Source organism: Nipponia nippon, unplaced genomic scaffold (assembly GCF_047370975.1).
Source record: "Nipponia nippon isolate SJK-2023a ecotype South Korea unplaced genomic scaffold, ASM4737097v1 scaffold_7, whole genome shotgun sequence".
Taxonomy (NCBI): Eukaryota; Metazoa; Chordata; class Aves; order Pelecaniformes; family Threskiornithidae; genus Nipponia; species Nipponia nippon.
In genome coordinates this window covers 34,171,545-34,191,654 of record NW_028262391.1, presented here as the reverse complement: position 1 = coordinate 34,191,654, position 20,110 = coordinate 34,171,545, and the positions used below count along the sequence as shown (strand labels likewise).

General features: G+C 39.4%; 1 protein-coding gene across 7 annotated transcripts in view; it reads right to left on the bottom strand.

The window, feature by feature from the left end:
• Window positions 1–5,056: 5,056 nt before the first annotated feature.
• ESRP2 (epithelial splicing regulatory protein 2) overlaps window positions 5,057–20,110 on the bottom strand; it is a 54,557-nt gene continuing 39,503 nt past the window's right edge. For 4 of the 7 annotated variants that reach the window (XM_087740894.1, XM_087740892.1, XM_087740893.1 and 1 more), the window contains 3 exons: window positions 19,496–19,688; window positions 18,300–18,477; window positions 5,057–6,454 (listed from right to left, as the gene is read on the bottom strand). In XM_087740894.1, the coding sequence (XP_087597020.1) occupies window positions 6,296–6,454; window positions 18,300–18,477; window positions 19,496–19,688 (530 nt within the window). In that variant the 3' untranslated portion in view covers window positions 5,057–6,295. The other 3 variants (XM_087740896.1, XM_087740895.1, XM_087740897.1) reach the window with 2 other exon arrangements.

The window sequence follows — 20,110 nt, the reverse complement described above, 5'->3', positions numbered from 1 at the left end:
GTGATTAACATGCATGAGATCATCTACAAAGAGAATTTCCGAAGACTGTCAGTTCATGGTGCTCGACACGACCAAAGGAAACGACCTGAGAGATGGGGGAAAGGCTGAAAATGAAAACAAGCCTACCTCATCAATTTGGCTTTTTCTTTACAGGGGGGAAATTAACACATACATGGTGATTCAGAACATCAGACACGGGCCTTAAATGGAGGGGCGAAGTAAATGTCAAGTCTCGTTCTCCTCACGCTGAGCTCCAGCTCCCTCTCAGCCATACGCACAGCCTGCTCTGCAAAGGCAGCATCAGGAGGAGGGCAAGTACCACTGTGGATCTGGAGTAGGCTGGAAACAGGATCCAAAACAACAAGAACAGCAAATTTGCTCTCTGCCAAGAGTAGTTTACAACCCCCAGCCATAAGGAGCTGAACAAGCAGCTTGAGAAAGTCACCACCTCTCAAAGAGAAACCCTGCCAATATTGAGGCCATTATACTGCACAAGGAAACCAAGAACCAACCACAAGGTCAAGAGCAAGTAAATCAATCAGCAAAGCATAAACACCACACTCGGATCTACCAGTTGGGAGCAGAGAAACATCGCAATCCAACTCAGGCTGCAATCATTTTTTGCTACCAAATTTAATCAGTTGTAAACCCTTAGCTTCTTTTTTTTTTTTTTAGCTTTTTTTTTTTTTTTCATTTCTTCAATCCAGAAGACTGAAGAGTCATTTTGCTTTCGTTTCTTGGTCCCATAGTTTCTTATGTTCTAAAATAGTATGTTCACATTTGGGTCACACTTAAAGCACTCCTTTTCCACTGGGTTTCTGTTAGCTATTTTAATGATTTCTTTTTGTAGAGCAATTTTTAAAAGGTTATTTTTCCAATTAAAGAGAGTCAGATACTACTGTAATTTTCACAATTTGAAATAAATTTGTACATTTCAAAACAACCATATCAAATATCAATGAACGCACCACTCTACACTGAAAACATTTAAAACAGAAAAACAAGAACAGAATTTTTAAAAAGTTAAATCGACTGTTTTATGGGAAACATAATTGTCTCCTGTTTTAAGACTAACGGACATCAGATTATTTACTGACATTAGTATGCAGAAGCTTCTACTGCAGATGCTAACAACGAAACTCACAGGCCCCCAACCATTTTTATTTCAAATACACTACTTGCAAACCCTGATCGAAAGGGGACATCTACTGGTAGCAAAGATTAGTGTAGGTAGTAAACGCCAAACCAACAGTTTAACAAAGTTACAATACCAAACTAAAAATCCACTGATGCTCCTGACAAATGTAAAAACTCCTACTCCTGCCAGCAAATTAAGATTACTAAAAGAGAAAAAAAAACCCAAAAAACAAACAAAAAAACCAACAACAAAAAAACCCCAACAACCAAAAAAAACCCCACAGCAAAAGATAATCTCTCAAAGACACAGCTAACATTAAACAGATACAATTATAACAGTATTTCAGTAATGTTTACAGAAGGGAGGGCATTTTGTTTAAACTCTATTTTTTATTATCAGCAAGTACACAGAAAATAACATCAAATAGCCAGATTTTTTTTTAAATCATCAAGTATATAAAGTAAAATGAAAAAGGAATATAACAACATACCAATATAAGAAACGGCAATTAGCAAGTCTGGATTAACATACCATCATCTTTATTTGAATATTTACATTTCCAACTGCATATCCAGCTCAATAATATAGTGGTCCTTACCTAATTATATAAAAAGAAAAAAAAGGGGGGGGGGGGGGAACAGGCCTCTGGTTTGTTTTAGGTTTGAATTTTAAAAATCCATATCACAAGTAGATCTAAAAAGGCAAAGTTTGAAACTGACTACAGGCAAACCTTGGCAATTATCAGGAGAATTTTCAGCTTTAGAATGTTTCAGGTTATCTTTAGATGCAATCAGCTTTTAGAAGATACTGTAAGCGGTAGACTCAAAATTCATTACCGTGGACTTTGTCAAACACAGATCTATACAAAATGGGATGCAACCGGTTAAACAGCGAGCCATTTTAACTAACTGAAATGAAACAAATATTATTTCAAAAATGGAAGTGTTGAAAGGCTTTTTTTCTTTAAAAAAAAAATTCAGGAATTGAGTTTCACTAATAAAAGTTTGTTGAAAATATCTCCGTTCACATAAACAAGCAAACCTTAAAAGCCTGTCTCGTGTGAGTCTGCTTTGCAAATGAAGAAATTCCAACACAAAACACCTGATCTGGAAGCACAGCTGTAACTGTTAAAATAGAGAAGAGCCATTTCAAACTCTTCAGTCTCACCTCATCTCAAACAAAAGTAATAAGAATAAGCTACCTTCTCTCTAAACTAGGGAGGAATGCCCCATGTGATGACCAACGTATAAATAATTTCTAGGTAAAACTAGCAGTATCAAGAGAACGGGAGCAGAAATACATGAGTAAAGGTATCATCTCCAAACTAGCACCATCAGAAGCACGAAACTAGGAGAAGAAATACAAAAAATGCTCATTCTGTTCTTCAATTACATAACGCAGCAATACAAGTGCAGGTAAGGCATTTTGCTGATTAGGAGCACGGAATAAGCTTCTTTTTGAGAAACAACTTTTGTGGCTGATAACAGAGCGTGAGAACCCTTTATTTAACAACAGTAATTTTTCTTATTCCATTAAACCACACGCATGTAAAGACAGCAATCCCTTTGATAAGGCTTCCACAACACAGCATGGCCTAAAAATTCAATCGGAAGGAATAAAGGCATACCTCAAAGAGGAGAAGAAAAAAAAAATTTAGGCCTTACCCCAAGTTCCCAGCCTTTTCCAGTGACGTAAGCCATCCTTCAGAGACACGTGACGCAAGCGTTCATGTTTCATTTGTACAGGAGAACTCTTGGATTTGAAAGCCAGCTCATCAGCTATAAAGCCTCTACTGCCAAATTGCAGGTAAGCAGCTCCAAACTGACATTACTTCTGGTGCACGCTGCTTCCGCAAGCGCAGGTAAGGTATAAACGTAAGCACACCTTAGCTTCCAGAAGTTACCTGCCATGCCTGAGGTCTCCAGCATTCAAAGTGTATCTGCTTCAACACAACCCCTCCTGCCGGCCTCAGAGCAGACCGCCCTCGCACAGCTGAGCCCCATAAGCCCTCGGGGGCAGCCGGCCGCTGGGTCACATCCAGCGGGCCAGGAAGGGAGGGCCTCCTTACGTGGGATTTGTTCCTTACATTGTTGCAAGAAAACTGCAAACGCCAACAGCAAACGCAGCCCGGTTGTGCCAGTGGCTAGGGGAGAAAACACCCGCTTGCAACCATGTGTCAGGTCCTGGGGCATGGGGAGGGAGGCCGACGTGCCCTCTGGCCCTCTGGCGGGGCCGGGGGGCCCTCCAGGGCCACAGCCGCCTGCGGAGGCTCCTCGGGACCCTCTGCCCCCCCAGCCCTGGAGCCGACCCCCAGGGAAACCCCTCTGGCGCGGGCCCCTCTCCTGTTTGCCGCGGAAAGGGGTAAAAGGCCCGGCGGCGGTCGAAGGCCTCCCTCGCCTCTAATCCCGCGGCGGCTCGGGGCCCGCGCGGCTGAGGGCGGCGGCGGGGCGTCACGGGGGTCCGGGCAGCGCGAGGAGGGGGCCGCGCGGCAGGGGCGGGGGCCGCCGGGAGCCCCCTCCTCAGCGCAGGCAAGGAGGCTGGGAGAGGGGGCTGCAGTCCGGCCCCTGCCAGGCGCCCACCGGGGGGCCTCCGGTCTCACGGGAGGGGCTACCGCCACCCTCGACGTCGTTTTGCACAGGTAACGTCTGAAAAACGTACAGGATTCGCAAGTCCCACGTGTTAGGTTTTATACACACAGTCTGAAACAGCCAGGTTCAGTTTCTATAACTGGTTTCCACCTTCTCATGCTAAACAGGGATGAAAACAGCAGTTGGTGATAGCTCAACTTCTTTTTTAATAGATAGCTAGGTACAGAGTCTGCTCCTAATTTTCAATTCATGTTAGCATGGGACTGCACTGAAAAGTTTTAAGCTGCCATCAGTTAAATAAACCATAAAGGTGCTAAAGAACAAGGGGAATGTGTACACCTAAACCGTGGCTGATGTGTTGCTTGTCCAACCTGCCAAGGCAGGCACAAATCATGTATGAACAATGACAGAAGGAGGCATAAAAAAACCCTATGCTTTTACTAGATTAAGCATGATTTTAGCTAAGAGAAAACCAGAAGTTCCAGGCAGGCTATTAAGAGAAAAATAAGATGTTTCAACTGATTGCAAAGCTATTACCCAGAGGTGACCAGCTGGACCGTGGCAGAATGTAAGCGTGGACAGGTAGCTCCACAGCACAGGTACTGCATTGCTCAGGATAGAGACTCCCAAAAATTTTAAAAGGGAGAGGCAGTCTCCTCAAAGGCACAATAAAAACGTTAATTATAACGATGCAGTCCTCTCTAGTATTACTTTAAAAGTAAGACTTTTTGGTAGAGTTCACCAGGACAAATCTTGGAAACAGATTAAACAGTCCCACTTTAAAATAATGAAAACGCTTTCTCTCCAGGCCCACCTGATTGTGATAACACTTCAGATGGGAGGTTTTAATGAAGAAATGGCATCTGGCATGGGATGCTTCTGACCAGAGTGAAACAAACATTATTTTAATACTATTCTTCCCCCCCCTCTCCATTTTTACTACAGAAAGGTTGTCCGGCTCCATTGTGACATAAATGTAGCATTTTGCATTGCACAGAAAAGGAAGTGACCCATTAGGCCAATGAAATCCAAACATGAACACAATTTAAAAGTTCAATGCTTTTGTTTCCTCTGGCACCAGAAGGGGAGAAGTAAGCATGTAAACAGTTACATCACGTTGCCTAAAAAGTGCTCCCCTACAAGAGAAATACATATCATGCATACTTCTGGCTTACCAGCACATGCAAAAAGAAAAGTCACACCACTCTCGCAAGGTACATATGCTTACCTAAACCTAGGAGAAAGAAAAATGAGTAAGAGGTTATTTAGCAGAGAATGATGCCCCATGAAAATACATTAAAACAAAGTGTATGCTACTTTCAAAAGCCAATACACATCATAAGCATCTCTTTTATTTGTTGTAATATAAAGAAGCATACATCATTCAGTTCTTTGAAGTACAACTCAAATTGTACACTAACAAAAAAGATCAATTCAGACACCCATGAACTTGTCACAACAGGATTCATTACATTTTGCTCTGCTGGTATTGCACTTGGAATGGTTTTGAAGTAAGGCACAGTAAAAACAAAGTCATTTAGTGCTTCTACAGCAGATGTCTTTTTTTTTAAACACATGCTACATGACGTAAAAGTACTTCTTCTAGCTTATGTATATACACACACAGGGAAAAAGAAAAAAGCATGCACTAGAGGATTTAGATTTCAACATATCTTGTTGTTTCATAATATACAAATAAAGTAGTTTAAAGATGTAAACAAATTGCATGCACATAAACTAGAGCAAAATCTTTAATACAGTATCTGAAAGCTGTTATGCTTAAATAAAAAAATATAACTTATTAGTACTCAGGTTTATGTGCCATTTTTGTCCTGTAGAGATTAAAAGTTTGGGGCTGGGGGCAGAGAGTTATGGGTGGGCAGGGAGGATTTTCCTGGTTTTCCCGTTGTTTTTATTTTTTTGCTTTACACACTGGCAGCAGTACATTGGTAAGAAAGACAAATATGGCTTTTGCAAAACAATGTATAATGAAAACATGAGAAAGCACAATTGCATTTGGGGTCCAGCATCCTGGTATTTTCCAGTCAAGAACAAAACAAAACAAAAAAAATCAATATGATCTACGCTTTGAACTGGGAAAGCTATGCATTCCAAAAGACCTTCCTAAAGACATTTAAACTCTACAAAAAACAGACACTTTGTCAAGTATAAACTCTTAAAAACTAAACACAGAAGAATCTGAATGACTCAAGCTTCGCTTTCCACTTCAAATGCTACTGAACAGGTTTCTCCCATGGCTGCGATAGCTGAAGTGCTATTAGATTGTCTTCAGGATTAACTAGATGCCAGAAGCAGGTTTGCTTATCTTTAAACAAGTACATTAGAAATTAAGTAAATTAACTGCATAATTTTTGGTTTCACTTTGTCTTTGGCATAGGATACGCCATTTTTCAAATTAAATACAGGACACATACCACTCTACATTCCAACAGATTATGCTGAAAAGGCACATTTACTGCTGCCTGGGTGGCAAGGGAAGACTTCTTATTTTGCAAAAGGCACGGTGTTTAGTGCGACATTCTTTCCCCATCCCCCAAAGAGTGTTTAGTTAGACCAGGTACAGTTCTACATAGCGGCTTCCCAGGAGCTGTCCGTTTTTCTCAGCCACTGCTTTCTTAGCTAGATCCAGGCTTGGAAAAGTCACCAATGCCTCTCCACTGGGCTGGCCACTAAAGTTGTAAAGCACGAGGATGGAATCTGCGTGGAGCTGCAACGGTACAAGAAGACAAAAGGAAAAAACCTATTAAGATCAGAGGCCACACCTGGAAGTACAGTTTTTAATGCTGTGCATCCAGTTCACTCCGCTCCTGTGTCTGTGGTGAAAAAATTCTGGATGTAAGAATAGGAAGGAAGAGAAGGGACCAAAGATTAAAAGCTTGGCTTGGAGAACACTGCAGCTCTTATTCTGCTGTTGTGCTGAACAGGATGATGTAGACATAATTTCATGCAAAGATTTTGCTAGAGAAGTAATTCACATTAAAAGTTGACAAGAAAAGAAAGACTTAGATGTTAATAATGGGTAAATGGAGGAAGAAAGTCCAGGCAGTCAGTGAATAATTCTTGTACTAAGTTGTTTTTTGTTTGTTTGGGTTTTTTTTGTTCTGTTTGTTTTTTTTGTTGTTGTTGTTGGTTTTTTTTGTTTTTTTAAATTATAAAGCTGTATGAGATTTCTCTGTTGGGAGGATGAGCTGAACTTTACACAGGTATACAGAGCAAGAAAGATTGTTTGGTAAAACGAAGTAGAATTTGGTGCTGTCCAACTGAATCAAAGAAACCTTTATTGTAATTTTAACAAAGCTAAGAAAAAAGCAGGATAGTAAATGAGATTTAGTCGTTGGAGTTGATTTACTTTGGAGTGCATTTGCCCTTGTGAATTCTTGAAAGGCAGTTTCAAAATGCTGGGTTTAAAGCAGACATCTCTATCTGCCCTATGGTACCCCAGCCATTTCTCACAACATGCTGGAAGTCCTTCCAAGCTAAGTTCAGAAGCCCTATTTGTTGGATAGAAATGGATCTCAGTGAAGTTTCAAAACCAAAGGTTGAAGGATCAAAAGCTCAGCATACAAGATTAGTTTGTTGGAGAAGTCAATGCCAGACAAAACATATAGTCTCTGCTGGAAAACCAACCACTTTTATGAGCATTAGCCCAATTCAAGTTAAGCTCATGTGACGTATGTCCTCATGATTTTATAAAAGGTTAAATTATTTAAGAGTTTCACTTTTTGTAGAATTTATGCGTTCCTGGTATACTGCAAGAAATATTAGACTTCTCTGTTATTACCAGCAGCAGTTTCTGATCAGCTTTACATTCAAACATATGAAAACAAAGCAAGTACATGCCAGAGCTTCACTCATACAAACACTTAGCAGGCAGTAGAAGTATTCTTAAGATAAGTAACAGTACACATTAGAAACTAGAAGCATGTGTAAGACAGTTAGTATAGACTTCATATAATTTCTTCTCACAGAACTAAAGTTAGTGAAGAAATAGCATGCAGAAAGAAATTCAAAAGACACATAAAACATCCTGTCTGAAGCCCAGTTCAGGTTTGGAAGTAATCTTGGGTTATTTCAGGATAACACTGTGCTCAAAGAGGAAGTTGTACGTTTGGGTTGAGCGGCACATCTGAGCTAAAAGAAGGTCTGCTCTAAACCATCTCTTTGCTGTTAATCCATATGGGATCAAGTCATTTAGCGCATCAGTCCTGAATACGTTTAATATTGCAGTTCAGAGTCAGCTGAAAGCACACACGGAACACAGATATACCTCTGAGCATACAGGAGAGCTTTAAAAAGTAGTTTAAATAGCAGCCTTGGTGTAATACCAGGGTAAGGATCTGGGAATTCATGTTACAAGAGTTGCATAGAAGGTCAGCAGAGAAGTCTACACATTCTGCAAGCAATATAATTAAAAGGGTTAAATAAAACCCTTCAGTTTCATTTTAAGACACACTAGTTTTAGGGGTTTATTTATATTATTTACAGACAGAAATAGGTTTCCTTTATGTACATATAAATTTTAAAATATAGATTCAAATCCATACAAATCTTTTTTTTTTCTGGATGTTTTGTTCTACAAAGAGTGGTATCTGTATAATACTACTTTGGACTGCTTAGAATTCAGGATGAGCTACTCCATCAATTATTTTCTAGTCAAAGATTGTTTCCATCTCATACATGGTAGAACCCTGTTGCTGATCTGGTTTTCCAGTTAATTTGGGTAAAACAAGAGAACCAAATAGATTGTCCCATAAATATGGAAATGCTCGGAATAATAATGGATGTTCTTCTGTACACCACCAGACCATGCAGACTCTAATCTATCTTCTCCTTGGCAGATCTAGCAGTATCATAAGAAATCAACTAATTTGAAAACAACCGAGTTGATGGTGATTATGTGAAGGTAGCTTTATCTATGAAGGTACTTCTATCAAGGCATAGTATTTGATTGCCATTTTTTGTATTGAAAGTTTTGTGTGTTTTTTTAAGGAGAAAAAATATAGTAACTAATTAGTAGCATTTTGAATGGAATACAATAGTGTTGGGAAGTCATGAACTCCACATAGGTCACAACAAAATTTCTGTAAAAATTATGTGTTAGTACCAAAAATGTGGGGAAGTTTACCATTGGCAAATTTAGTTAGTTGCATTAGAAAGCCACTATACCAAAGAAACTTCTTCTAAAAAAAAAAAAAAATATTGGTTCACATTGCATTAGGGAGATCAAGAAACAGACATATTAATCTCTAGACAGCTATGTAATGCAGGAAAGAGAAAGCTAGAGGTTTGGGGGTTTTTGCACATACACTTGTGTGTGCTTTGTAGCCATATCAAGAAAAAAATCATCTTCTACTGCTATACTAAAAATAAAATATTGGACTGAAAGCTTCACATGAGAAACAAACACTAATAAACCCTTCTGGAAGTTTAACACACCATCTGAGCAGAACCAGGCAATCACGCTACCTCCACCACTGCTATCCCATCAACTACCGATCGCAATTGGCCTATTTCTTTAGGTTAGTTGATTTTTTAATAGGACAAAAGCAGAAAGGTTAAAGCAAGGATCCCAACGCAAGCCACAAGGGTAAAAAGCCATAAGCAAAAAAAAACTCTGTATCACCAAGCCCTTCTTTCCCTTCCCATTCACCACTGGAGACCCAGTTTCTGCCAGTCGCATCTTACCTTCTTCAGAAGTTACAAAGAGTTACAAACAGACCCACTCTTTCGGTGCTTGTAACACACTCCTTGCTTGATCGCTCAGCTGAATAAGGCCATTGTAGTCATCAGGTGCATACTACAGTACAAGTGTGATATATGATAATCAGCAAGAGAGGAACAGTTCTGGTACAGCAAGCCACACAGTCGATCATTTGCAACCATAATTAAGAGCATCAGCTATAACAACTGGCAGGAGACAGTGAATTTGACAGATACTATTTTTATGCAAGATAAAAAAAAAAAAAACCACATCAACTGAATTACCGGTTGTAGAAATAGATTTAAAGTAAACGCATGCGGGGAATATTCTAAACTGTGTATTTCAACTGTTTCTTATCAAGGGAAATAGTTTAGACCATGAAGTGCTCCTTTTTTCCTTCTACTCATGAGATGGCAGCATCAGGTAACAAAACTCTTAAATTTGCATAATCATGCTTCCAGTTATGACTCTCACTGGGACAGATGAGCATCTTCCAGCATGCATACTGAAGTGGGGGGTTAGAAGCAGCATACAGATCTAATCAGGTCTTTTATGGAGTCATGGAAATAAACTGCAGCTTCCCCAGGGCTGAGTGATAAACACTTCGGCTGCATACAGTAGACTTACATAAACTATACCAGTGTAGTTAAAGAAAAACAATGTCCCAGCATGAATGCACTTAGAAGATGAAATGGCATTTATACTAGTATAGTATAGTATATTTCCATATAAGAAAAAGAAATAAACTATACAGTGTAACTGCATCATAGGTTTGTAGTAGAAGAATATTAAAACAAAAATAGTGACTGTACTGTACAGTCACACCAACGAACTAAACCAAAAAACCCCATATGTGGATCGGATCTAAAATATTTGAGATCCTGAATCTGAACAGTAATCACACATACTATTGGAGGGCCCAGTACAAATACGAAATCTGTAGTCAGTAAATAGATTTTGGGGAATATGAAACATTGTTTTGTATCCATCTCATAATCTTTCCAAAATTACATATCCTGGAAAGGGACTGGGCATACTTGCACATGCTACAAAGACTACTGGAGTGGCTCCTGTAATCCAGAAGACAAAATGTTTAGCATAACCCAAGTTATAGAATACCCTTTCAGTGGCAAAAAGAGTTTCCCGTCTCCCCCAAAATGGCTGTTTTGCACTAACATTTTAGAGTATTGCCAAATGCACACAATGTAGATATACTACGCTGCCTTCCTTTGATATTCCTATAATACAAAAAGTCTCCTGCCAGCATAGGGAGAAAAAGGTATTATATTTGGGCATACAGGACACATTGTATCTATCCAAAGTGAAGTTGAAAAGAAAAAAAACCAACCATCACAGTATACACCTTCCACAGAGAACAATAACCAAGAGCCCAGAGAATGTAAAAGAAAAGAACCTCCCAGAATTTTTACTACTGAATTCTAGCCACCTTCACACATCTAGACCCATGCCATTAAGTAAAAGACAAATACAAGAAGTATTTTCTAGATAGTCCCTGCCAGGGCAACCAGACCGTGCAAATATTAGATTTATCAGTTCCCAGACCTGCCCTTGAAACAAATCTACAAAATGTAAGTTTACTCTTTGGAAGGAATGTCTCAAGATAGTACATACTTTAGATTATCAGTAGATGTACACTAGGTAAAGGGCTATAGTCTCTTGTGAGTGACAGTGTTTGAAGTGGTTACATTTGAAACGTGTAAACAATGAGGAAAACGTGAAAGTGGGAAAACTACCCTGTACAGAAATGTCAAAGTTGTCAGAGCTTAGGCCTAGGCCTAAAGAAAGAGAGAAAGAAAGAAAAAGAATCAAAATACCTAGCAATAGAAGCAAATGCTAATCACAAGAAAGATAGGTAAGAGACTGCAGTTAATTAAAACAGAAGTTGTGGAACAGTAAATTCTTCAAACTTACAGATTTCAAAAAGCAGTACTGCAAACCAAGCTAGGAAGTGAAGTGGGGGAATTCTTATTCCCCGAGAATGAAATGGAAACTACCCTCACTTGCCTGAGGAAGTACATGGTCATGAATACTTCTGATTCTGTCTGCATTTCAGAAACGCATAAGAACAAAACAGAAACATCCAATCATGCAGGATAAACTGTAAATCCAAGGGTGAACCTATAAACTATCATCTCATTCCTACCTTCCTTGCTTCTCTGAACTGAAGCACAACCTCTTTCCTCAGAGCTGCTGCCTTCTCCCCTCCTCTGTTTGAGCTCACAGCTCTTGCGGGGTTGGACTTCCCTTCCAACCTAAAAGATTCTGTGATCCTTTCTCACCCAGGGGTTTCAACTCACTCTCAGTGTGTCAACAGTAGCATTAAAATATAGTGGTCTACTGGAAGGACACAGTAGCAAATCTTGCTTTTTAAGCCATTAAACTACGAAACATGATCTCTATCAAAGTTTGCTTTCATCTCATCCTACTAAATTGGATACTCTCACATGCTCATAGATGATGAACAGGGGAGACCTATTTCCTAGAATGACTAAAAGAGAATGCAGAAATAAATTCAGACAATAAAGCAATTTCTCTTTTCCCCTTGAAGTAGCTGTCAAGAAGTCTAGCTTAGTCTAGTAAGGAAGATCACACAGAATACCATTGTTAAATTACAAGCTCCATTAGAAAAGTCAGCCTCAGAGTTAAGGAGATGAAGCTATGGTTCTCAGCATACACTCTGGTGCTATACTGACTTCTTCCAGTGATCAGAGATGGGAGCTAGGATCAAGAAAAGATGGAAACTAAATGTGGAAACCAGGTATGGGACAAGGTTTGCATTTGGAACCCAACCTAGGAGAAAGAAGCAAAACAGAAGCTTTGCAAGTGGTTACCAAATAAGATTCTGGGGTCAACGATTAGCTCTATGGCAGGCCGCAAGATGGCAGGAAAAATATACATATATACTTGGGGAAAAAAACTGCAGCTGACTGGAACAGAGATTACATTGAAGACTGAAGAATGGTGTTTGCTGTTCCCTACATTGTTCTTGTTGTTAGTCCCCTGTGACAGTGAGGGCTTGTATAGCTTAAGACATGTCTGTTGTTAATGACAAAATGACATTTTTTGAAGGACATGTTGCTTCTTTACAGAATCAGCCGTTTACCTTATAAGCATAAGGTGAATACCTTTCTAGGTATTAACATTTGAAATGGCAGCGATATTTCAACTCATATATATTAAATAATACTTCTTATAATAATAAATAACATATTACAATAGACTATACAATAATAATAAGTGACAGATGTATATTAAATAGCACTAACTCCTCTCTCCTAAAGGAGATGACCATTTCTGACCAACAGTTACACCCAGTATGGTAGCATCTCCCAGACAGACTATCTGCTGTGCTTACTACAGTGCAAAACTTTTTCAGATGATCAGAATCGGAAATAGACTGATTAATAAAGAGGTAGTATACTGCACTCTCTCCTCATACTTTTTTTCTTTTTTTTCTTCAAGCTATTTTATTTCTTTCAGGAATACCTGCTACATTGAGAGGAATATGGGACTGTCCTTGTCCCCTCACAGACTGTGCACAGATTTAACCAGGTCACTAACCAGCGAGACATTGATTTCCATTTCATTTTTGCAGTTCCTACAGTGGACATTCAAAGATCAGTCTAAAAAGGCATACGCAAAGCAATCGAGGGGAAAAAAATCCAGTGCTAAAACAAAATTAAAATTGAAAAGTATATTTAGACATGCCCCAACTGGGAAAAAAAACAAGGGGAAAATGAAAGCTAAAAATAGTTCCCACCTGGAAAGGAAAATATCATAGACAAGATGGCCTCTTCAGGATTGCAGCTGCAATTCTAGCCTAACCTCCCGATAAACTCTATCACTGAACAGTTCCCAAAGGGAAGAAATCCATCTCTCAGACTTTGGAAAGAAGTCTAGATATAGCAAGTCTGGAACGTAGAATCTGATTTAATGACTAGGTAACTGTAACCTTTGGCACAAGAGTCAGGAGAAATACCCTAAACTGCCTTTGCCACTGAAGTATATCAATTGTACCTTAAAGAGTGCCAGCACAAGCACTGGCAATCACCTGAATGCTCTGTGGAACAGATACCGCCTGAGTGTTTTGTGGAAAAGATAGTGAAATATGTAACGCCCGTTCCCAAAAATACAGCTTGAAGATGGTGCCACTTAGTCTCTTGCTTCAAGCATGGGAGGCAACAGACAGAAACAGTAACCACTAATTTACTAGATCCAGTCTCACAGATGCTTTCTCCACACAGGCAACATTTCCAGGTGAAAGATAAAATTAGGAATAAAGCAAAACAAACAGCATACTCTATTCCGAGTGCATGGGGGCAAGCATATAATAATGTCTATATTGCCAGATGACTTCAAATACCAGTAAGTGGGAATTCTTCCTCTACCACATCCTCTTTCCCTTCCCTAGTCAGAAGGTGCAATGCCTAGAATTGGCACACAGACAATGGGGTATCCCTCTCAGACTAGGAAGCATCACATTTCAAAAGGAACCCATAGGAAACAGAGAATACTTCTTTGTTCAAGCATGCATTTCAGAGAAAACAACTAATCCCTAAAAAGTCAGTAACAACGAAGCCCGCTGTCCTGATACAAGAGAGAAATGTTGTTAATGCCCTTGGAATTTAGCCATCCATCCACTTCCCTTCACTTACTTATTATTGTTTTAAGCACAAGACACCCTCCTCCCCCCAAAAAACAATGAGCCTTGGATTCTGGGTCTCTGAAGACTTGGAGGATTAATATGCTGCAAAAGCTCTTTTTAGCTGCAGATAAAAGACACCTAAGCCCAGTACAGGTTTAAAGAATAGCATTTACTTTAAGCTTCGCCTACATAAAAACGTGTACACAAAGAAGTCCCTACATTTCCATCCTAGCCTTTTTCAGCAAATTCAGGAGGCTTTAAATAAAGCTCAGATGGTGACCGTAGCCCTAAATCTTAGTCTTCTCCTAGTTTATATTTTTACTAGTCCTGAATGAAACATACACCTAAATAGCAAGTCTGCTTTCTAAGAACTAATCCACACAGTCTTTTTCAGGCAGACATGAGTTCACTTTGCATTCATGCCAACCCCCAAGAAACTGGGCAACTACTACTAAATGCATGCTGAATCCTAGCTAAGACAACAGTTGTTGACCTTAGTTTTTGGCCAGTTAAGGCCACGGGCACAGTTAAATTGCATCTACTTGTACTTAAGCCTAACAGTTCTTGTCAGAATACCAACTCTGTCAATGTTAGCAATAAACCTTCTCATAAGAAGCAAAACAAAAAAAGTTAGGTCATTATTCGGAGGCTAGAAATATTTCTTATTGATTCATTTAGTGCCTAAAGAGTAAAATCCATAGAAGATTTAGCCAGTAAATAAAGAAAAATACTTTTTAGTGAAAATTTTTTTCTGATATGCACAAACAACTTCACATAAATCCAACACCCAACTACTACACCTGTTCTTTCCTTATTTACTTGATTTCTCTCACTGCTTCTACAACTTTACAGAGCAATGACTTAAAGTAACACCAAAAAGTCTGTTGCATGTAATTACTATTTTTGCACTACTTTTTCCTCAATTTTTTCCCTATAGGATCTGTAATATGAACTATTTTTCTTAATTCTAGAAGGGTCTCTTCACAACCACATATTTTTCAAATTGTAAGGGAAGTTTCCTGTAAACATCCATAGATCCCTCACTTCAACATAATGCCCAAAGACCAGCATCTGCTGAGCGGTTGGTGTTTTAGCACCTGTCAGAGCAACTACTGTCATCCCGTTGTCCTATCCGAATTGTATGGCGGCATTTGTTGTTGTTGGTTTAAGTATCTTTTAGCTATGTATCCAGTATATGATTGAAGTCAAATCGATTGCCCTGTTGCATTACAGTACAACTAAAAAGCAGTTTAACATGAATTACTTACTGAATCACAGTACTAATATTAGCTCTTTTGAAGATTATAGTACGCTACAATATTATACAGAAAGGTGATGGGAAAAATTACCATCTCCAAGATTTCGTATTAAAATTCTTCACAGCTTTTTCAAGATTGTTTAATGCAAGATACATTAAACACACGCAAGCTGGAAGGAATTTTCAACAATAAAAACAAGAAAGCAGAACTACAAGAAGAAATCAAGCTGCTGAACCACTAAACAAGAGGCTAGTGCTGATAAAATTAACTGAAAATTAAAATGCTGATCTGCAGATTTTTACATTATTCGTTATTAGAAGCATGTACTGATGTTGAGACCAGCTTGTTGAATCTCATGATAAGCAAAGTCTATCTCTTAAGAGGCAGGTCTGGTATGAAAGGTTCTTTCACTTAAGTAGCAACATGTGCATACATGCAATATATAGAGCCCATGAAGACTGAAGGAAGAAAACAGAAGAGAATAAAGCAAGATCTAAAACTTAAAACCTGTTCCTTTCAGACAAGGACATACAAAGACAAAAATCACCCTTCAATCTCAGCATCTCCGATCTGGTTCCCAGAATACCAACATTGAAGCCCATTGAATACCAACATCAATTACTTATACAAAGATTAAAACCATGCCCACTGACGATTATTAGGGGCTCACTTTATAAACGAGCAGAAGCATCGTGCAATAAATCCTTGGGCAGCAGCAGAAAATGAAAAAAATAATGTGAGGAGAGAGGAAAGGGGAGGAAAAAAGAAAAAAGATTAGTAATTGCTCCAGAGACATAATCTTGTCCCAATACAGTAAGTCACCACCTCTTTTTTCCCCTAAAGGAATGAGCGAGTATAAAACTAGCATTACCACATGTGGGATTCCAAGAACAATTCAAAATAATTCCTTGGCTCCTTTATAAGATATTGAACCCGATCTCATTTGGACAACATCTTCTAAAGAAATCAAAGAGGTGACCAGTTTAACAACAGTAACTGATGATGACAGGAGGTTGCAGAAGCAGCATATAGTTTTCACCTTGTGGCAAAATTTCTATTCATTTGAAACATTTAATTGTGCAATACAAACACGATGAACCGCTCTCCAAATGCAGAAACAAGAAAAAGGGCAAATTCAGCACCAGATCCAAAGTCCAGATTCACTAAACTGAAGATTTAGTAGAAGACAGAGCTACTAGAGATTGTCACTGACCTGTTCCATTCACAGACAGGTTCAGGTCACATTTTTCAATGGTGCACTTCTAGCTGAATTTCAATTTAGAAAATAGGCTTCCCCACTTAAGGTTTTAATACACCCACCATCCATCCACCAAAAACCCCAGTCAGTTGAAAAAAACATAAGGTAAAATATCAATGGCTAAGCAACAGATGAATGAATACTACTGTTTGTCTGGAAAGCAATAAGTAATTGAATGTGGTTTGAACTCTGGAAATACCTGTTGAAGGAAAAGCCGTAAAATACAATGACGTTTAGTTTCTTTTTAATGTTTCTCAAAATTCATCACACTTTTTATAAGCTAACCTTCCAATTTTTCCACTGAAAAACCAAGTATGTGAAACTACTTTCAAACATAAATGTAACATTTGAAAAGAAGCCACAACAGGTAGAGCACCGTATCTTCCACATACTCAAAACTTGGAACATACACATTTAAGCATCTGTTCTCAGTCTACTTTCATTTACATAGCAGACATCTGGCTCTGCAAATTAAAGCCCATTGCCTTTTAAGAATCTTAAAGGAAAAAAAAAAAAAAGGGGGAAAAAAAACCAAACAAAACATACCATGCCTGAATGTTTCGTATTAACTGCTGCTATGCATTGAAAAGAATCCATCCACATCCTAACCTTTAGCAGTATCACTGTTATCCAACTTGCAGAATTTTAAAGGACAAACATGCAAAAATTGTTGTCTTTTCACACATCACTTGAACAGTAATTTGAGACCCACCAGGAGGATTTTAAGTCAGGGCTTCTGAATAGTACCAAAAGGGCAGATTGGGCATTTGTGTAAGTGCTGTTATCCACAGAAGTTAAATACTCAACAGAATATACCATATTCAATTATCTTTCCTTTTAGCAAACATGTGATGACAAAACATAGATATAAGATACAATGTCCTCTGAGATGAAAGGCAGAAGACATGGAAAGACCCATTCCGTGAATTCAAATAAGTGCTGCTGGAAAAACACATTTGTACATGGCGCCTTTTTTTTTTTAATGTTCCTCAAGAAGATAAGTTTCTATGTGTTTGCTCACTGACAGAGCATTAAATCAGTACATACTGATTGAAGTTACCTATAGCACATAGAATATTTGCTATCAGTACAAAATGGTTTGGAGAATACAGTTTTCCCTTAGGTTGCAATGTAATGCAGTTTTAATGGAAAATGTTCGTGCCTGTACCCAAAATAATTAGTGCCTGAAAGAATATCTAACAGAAGCGTCTATCTCTCTCCTTTTGCAAGCAAGTCACCACACCTAGGTCACAGCCTTTTGTACTATAAATTTGCTCTCAGCAGACTTTAACACGTCTTGAAGGTCAAACACTGACCCTACCTAGGGCTCCCACCAAAAAGTGGCCAGGACCGGAAGCTTTTGGCAGCCCCCACCTTCCTCTGGCAGCCCCTTCGCAGCCCCACTCACGTTGGGGCTCTGCGCTTTCTCCCTCTCCAAACTCAAACCCTGACCCTAGACACTGAATCACTGCTTTCAAAGTAGGATATGTTTATTATGTAAGAAATAAGGCAAAGCGTGTATTACACTTCAGTCTGCCAGTTAAATATACAACATTGAGCTTGCACACTTGTTCAGCGATTTCCAAAAGCACTCACTTGCTCAGTTTGATCCCCACTGATCATTGCTCAGAGGTCCAAATACCGTATCAAGAAGGACTGCATACTAACCTGGTACCCCTGGAAGAAACTGAGTATCTCCTTCATTCCTGTGTTATATGGCAAGCCCTGCATACGGACTAATGCTCCAGGCTGGGGCAGAATTGGAGTGTGGGTGGCAGTGGCAGCAGCGGCTACAGCTCCTGGAGGAGCTGCAATATACCCCACCGTGGTAGGGGATACTGGAGGACTGAAAAAGAGAAAGAAGGGCAAAATTGTTATGAAAACCAATAACTGGTTTTACTACTTGGAATAGGCAAAGATGAAACTGGAAATCTGAATTTGAGAGTAAGCCCAAAACCCACAGAAAAACAGGAAGCCCTGATGTGGACTGCTTTATGGACTTTCTTCATTTCTCTTTAGCATCGGATAATTTATTTTTAGAGAAGGGACAGAAAGGAAAATAGCTAACGTTTGTAGTTGAAGACAAAGAGTGGCACTTGTTATTTCACAGGTGAGGAAAAAAATAGTTCTAAGATTGTTAATAAAACCATAAAGAAAAAAGCGGGGTGGGGTGGGGGGTGGAATCATAGTATGAAAAGCAGGCAAGGGCCCAAATCTGGTACTTCTGAGCCACAAAACAATGAGTAAAGTAGTATCTCTGCTCAGGGCCCATCCAGCAATTTACCAGATACGCAAGCTAGTAAGTGTCACAAGCCTAGGAACTATCAATGAACAAGCTATTTCCCCATGGACCCAAGTACAGACTTCAGTGAGCCATGTTGGTACCATCCGTGGGAAGGGAAAAGGTGATGATCTGCTTTGCTTACACATGTAAAGTGTTTTGGGGTCTCACTGATATAAGAAATCAAACCTAGTACACACCTATGATGAGTCCTTCAGTATGGAAACAGTATCGTAAGTACAAGAACAAACTAGGGGATAAGGGTAGAGGCATGTATTGACACAGCTTCCTGTTTGGCCAAGAAATAGAACTGCCTTGATGACATTGCCCCAGTGCCAAAAACACTGTTAAATATTAGACCAACATTATCACGAGATTCAAACAAAACCTACAGAAAAGCCGAACTTCATTACAAGGCCATAGAGAATCAGTTAAAATGGCTACTGCCTCTGCTGATGAACATCAAGTCCCCAGGATTATCTACACCAGAAGTTCAAATTTAAGACCTGTTCACAGGTGACCACACAGTTGCCTGCTCCACTGAGATGACATGTCAAGAGAAGCAGCTAAGTCTAGGGGTTACCTGGGATAGTAAGCTGTGTAATTCATATAAAGCTGAGCAGCCTGAGCTGGGTAGTAGGTAACAGTTGGAGGAGCAGCCGCAGAGGCCTGGGGAGTCCTGGTGGTTGGCAAGAGGGCTTGTGGCTGGTAAAGCGCTGCCTCTGCTGGGATCACAGCTGCTGTTTGGAAAGCAGCATAAGCTGGTGGAGAAAGACCTAAAAACAAAGCAGGACACAGCAACAAAAAACAATCAGAATGGAGATCTCTGCTATAGGAAAGGAATTATTCACCCCAATGTGATTAATACCATCTGGGCATGATTAATGAACACTTGTGCAAAGACTGCTCTCTAGCCTCTCTCCTGGAGACCCCTGCTACATCACCATAAATGACAGCTGGGGCATTCGAAGTGAGCAATTTCTAACAGTTCACAACTTCTAGAGCTGAGCAGCCTTGTCCATATGCAAATGGAAAGTAGGGAACTTCAGAGTTATTCAAAGAAAGCATAAAGCCATGTGCATAGAGAAAGCAGGCGTACACACCAACACACCTTCTGTTCTAACAGAAGTTGTACTCTGTGGGACAAAGGTACCATAATATTAACTACACATGGGCATCCACAACTGCTGACCATGAG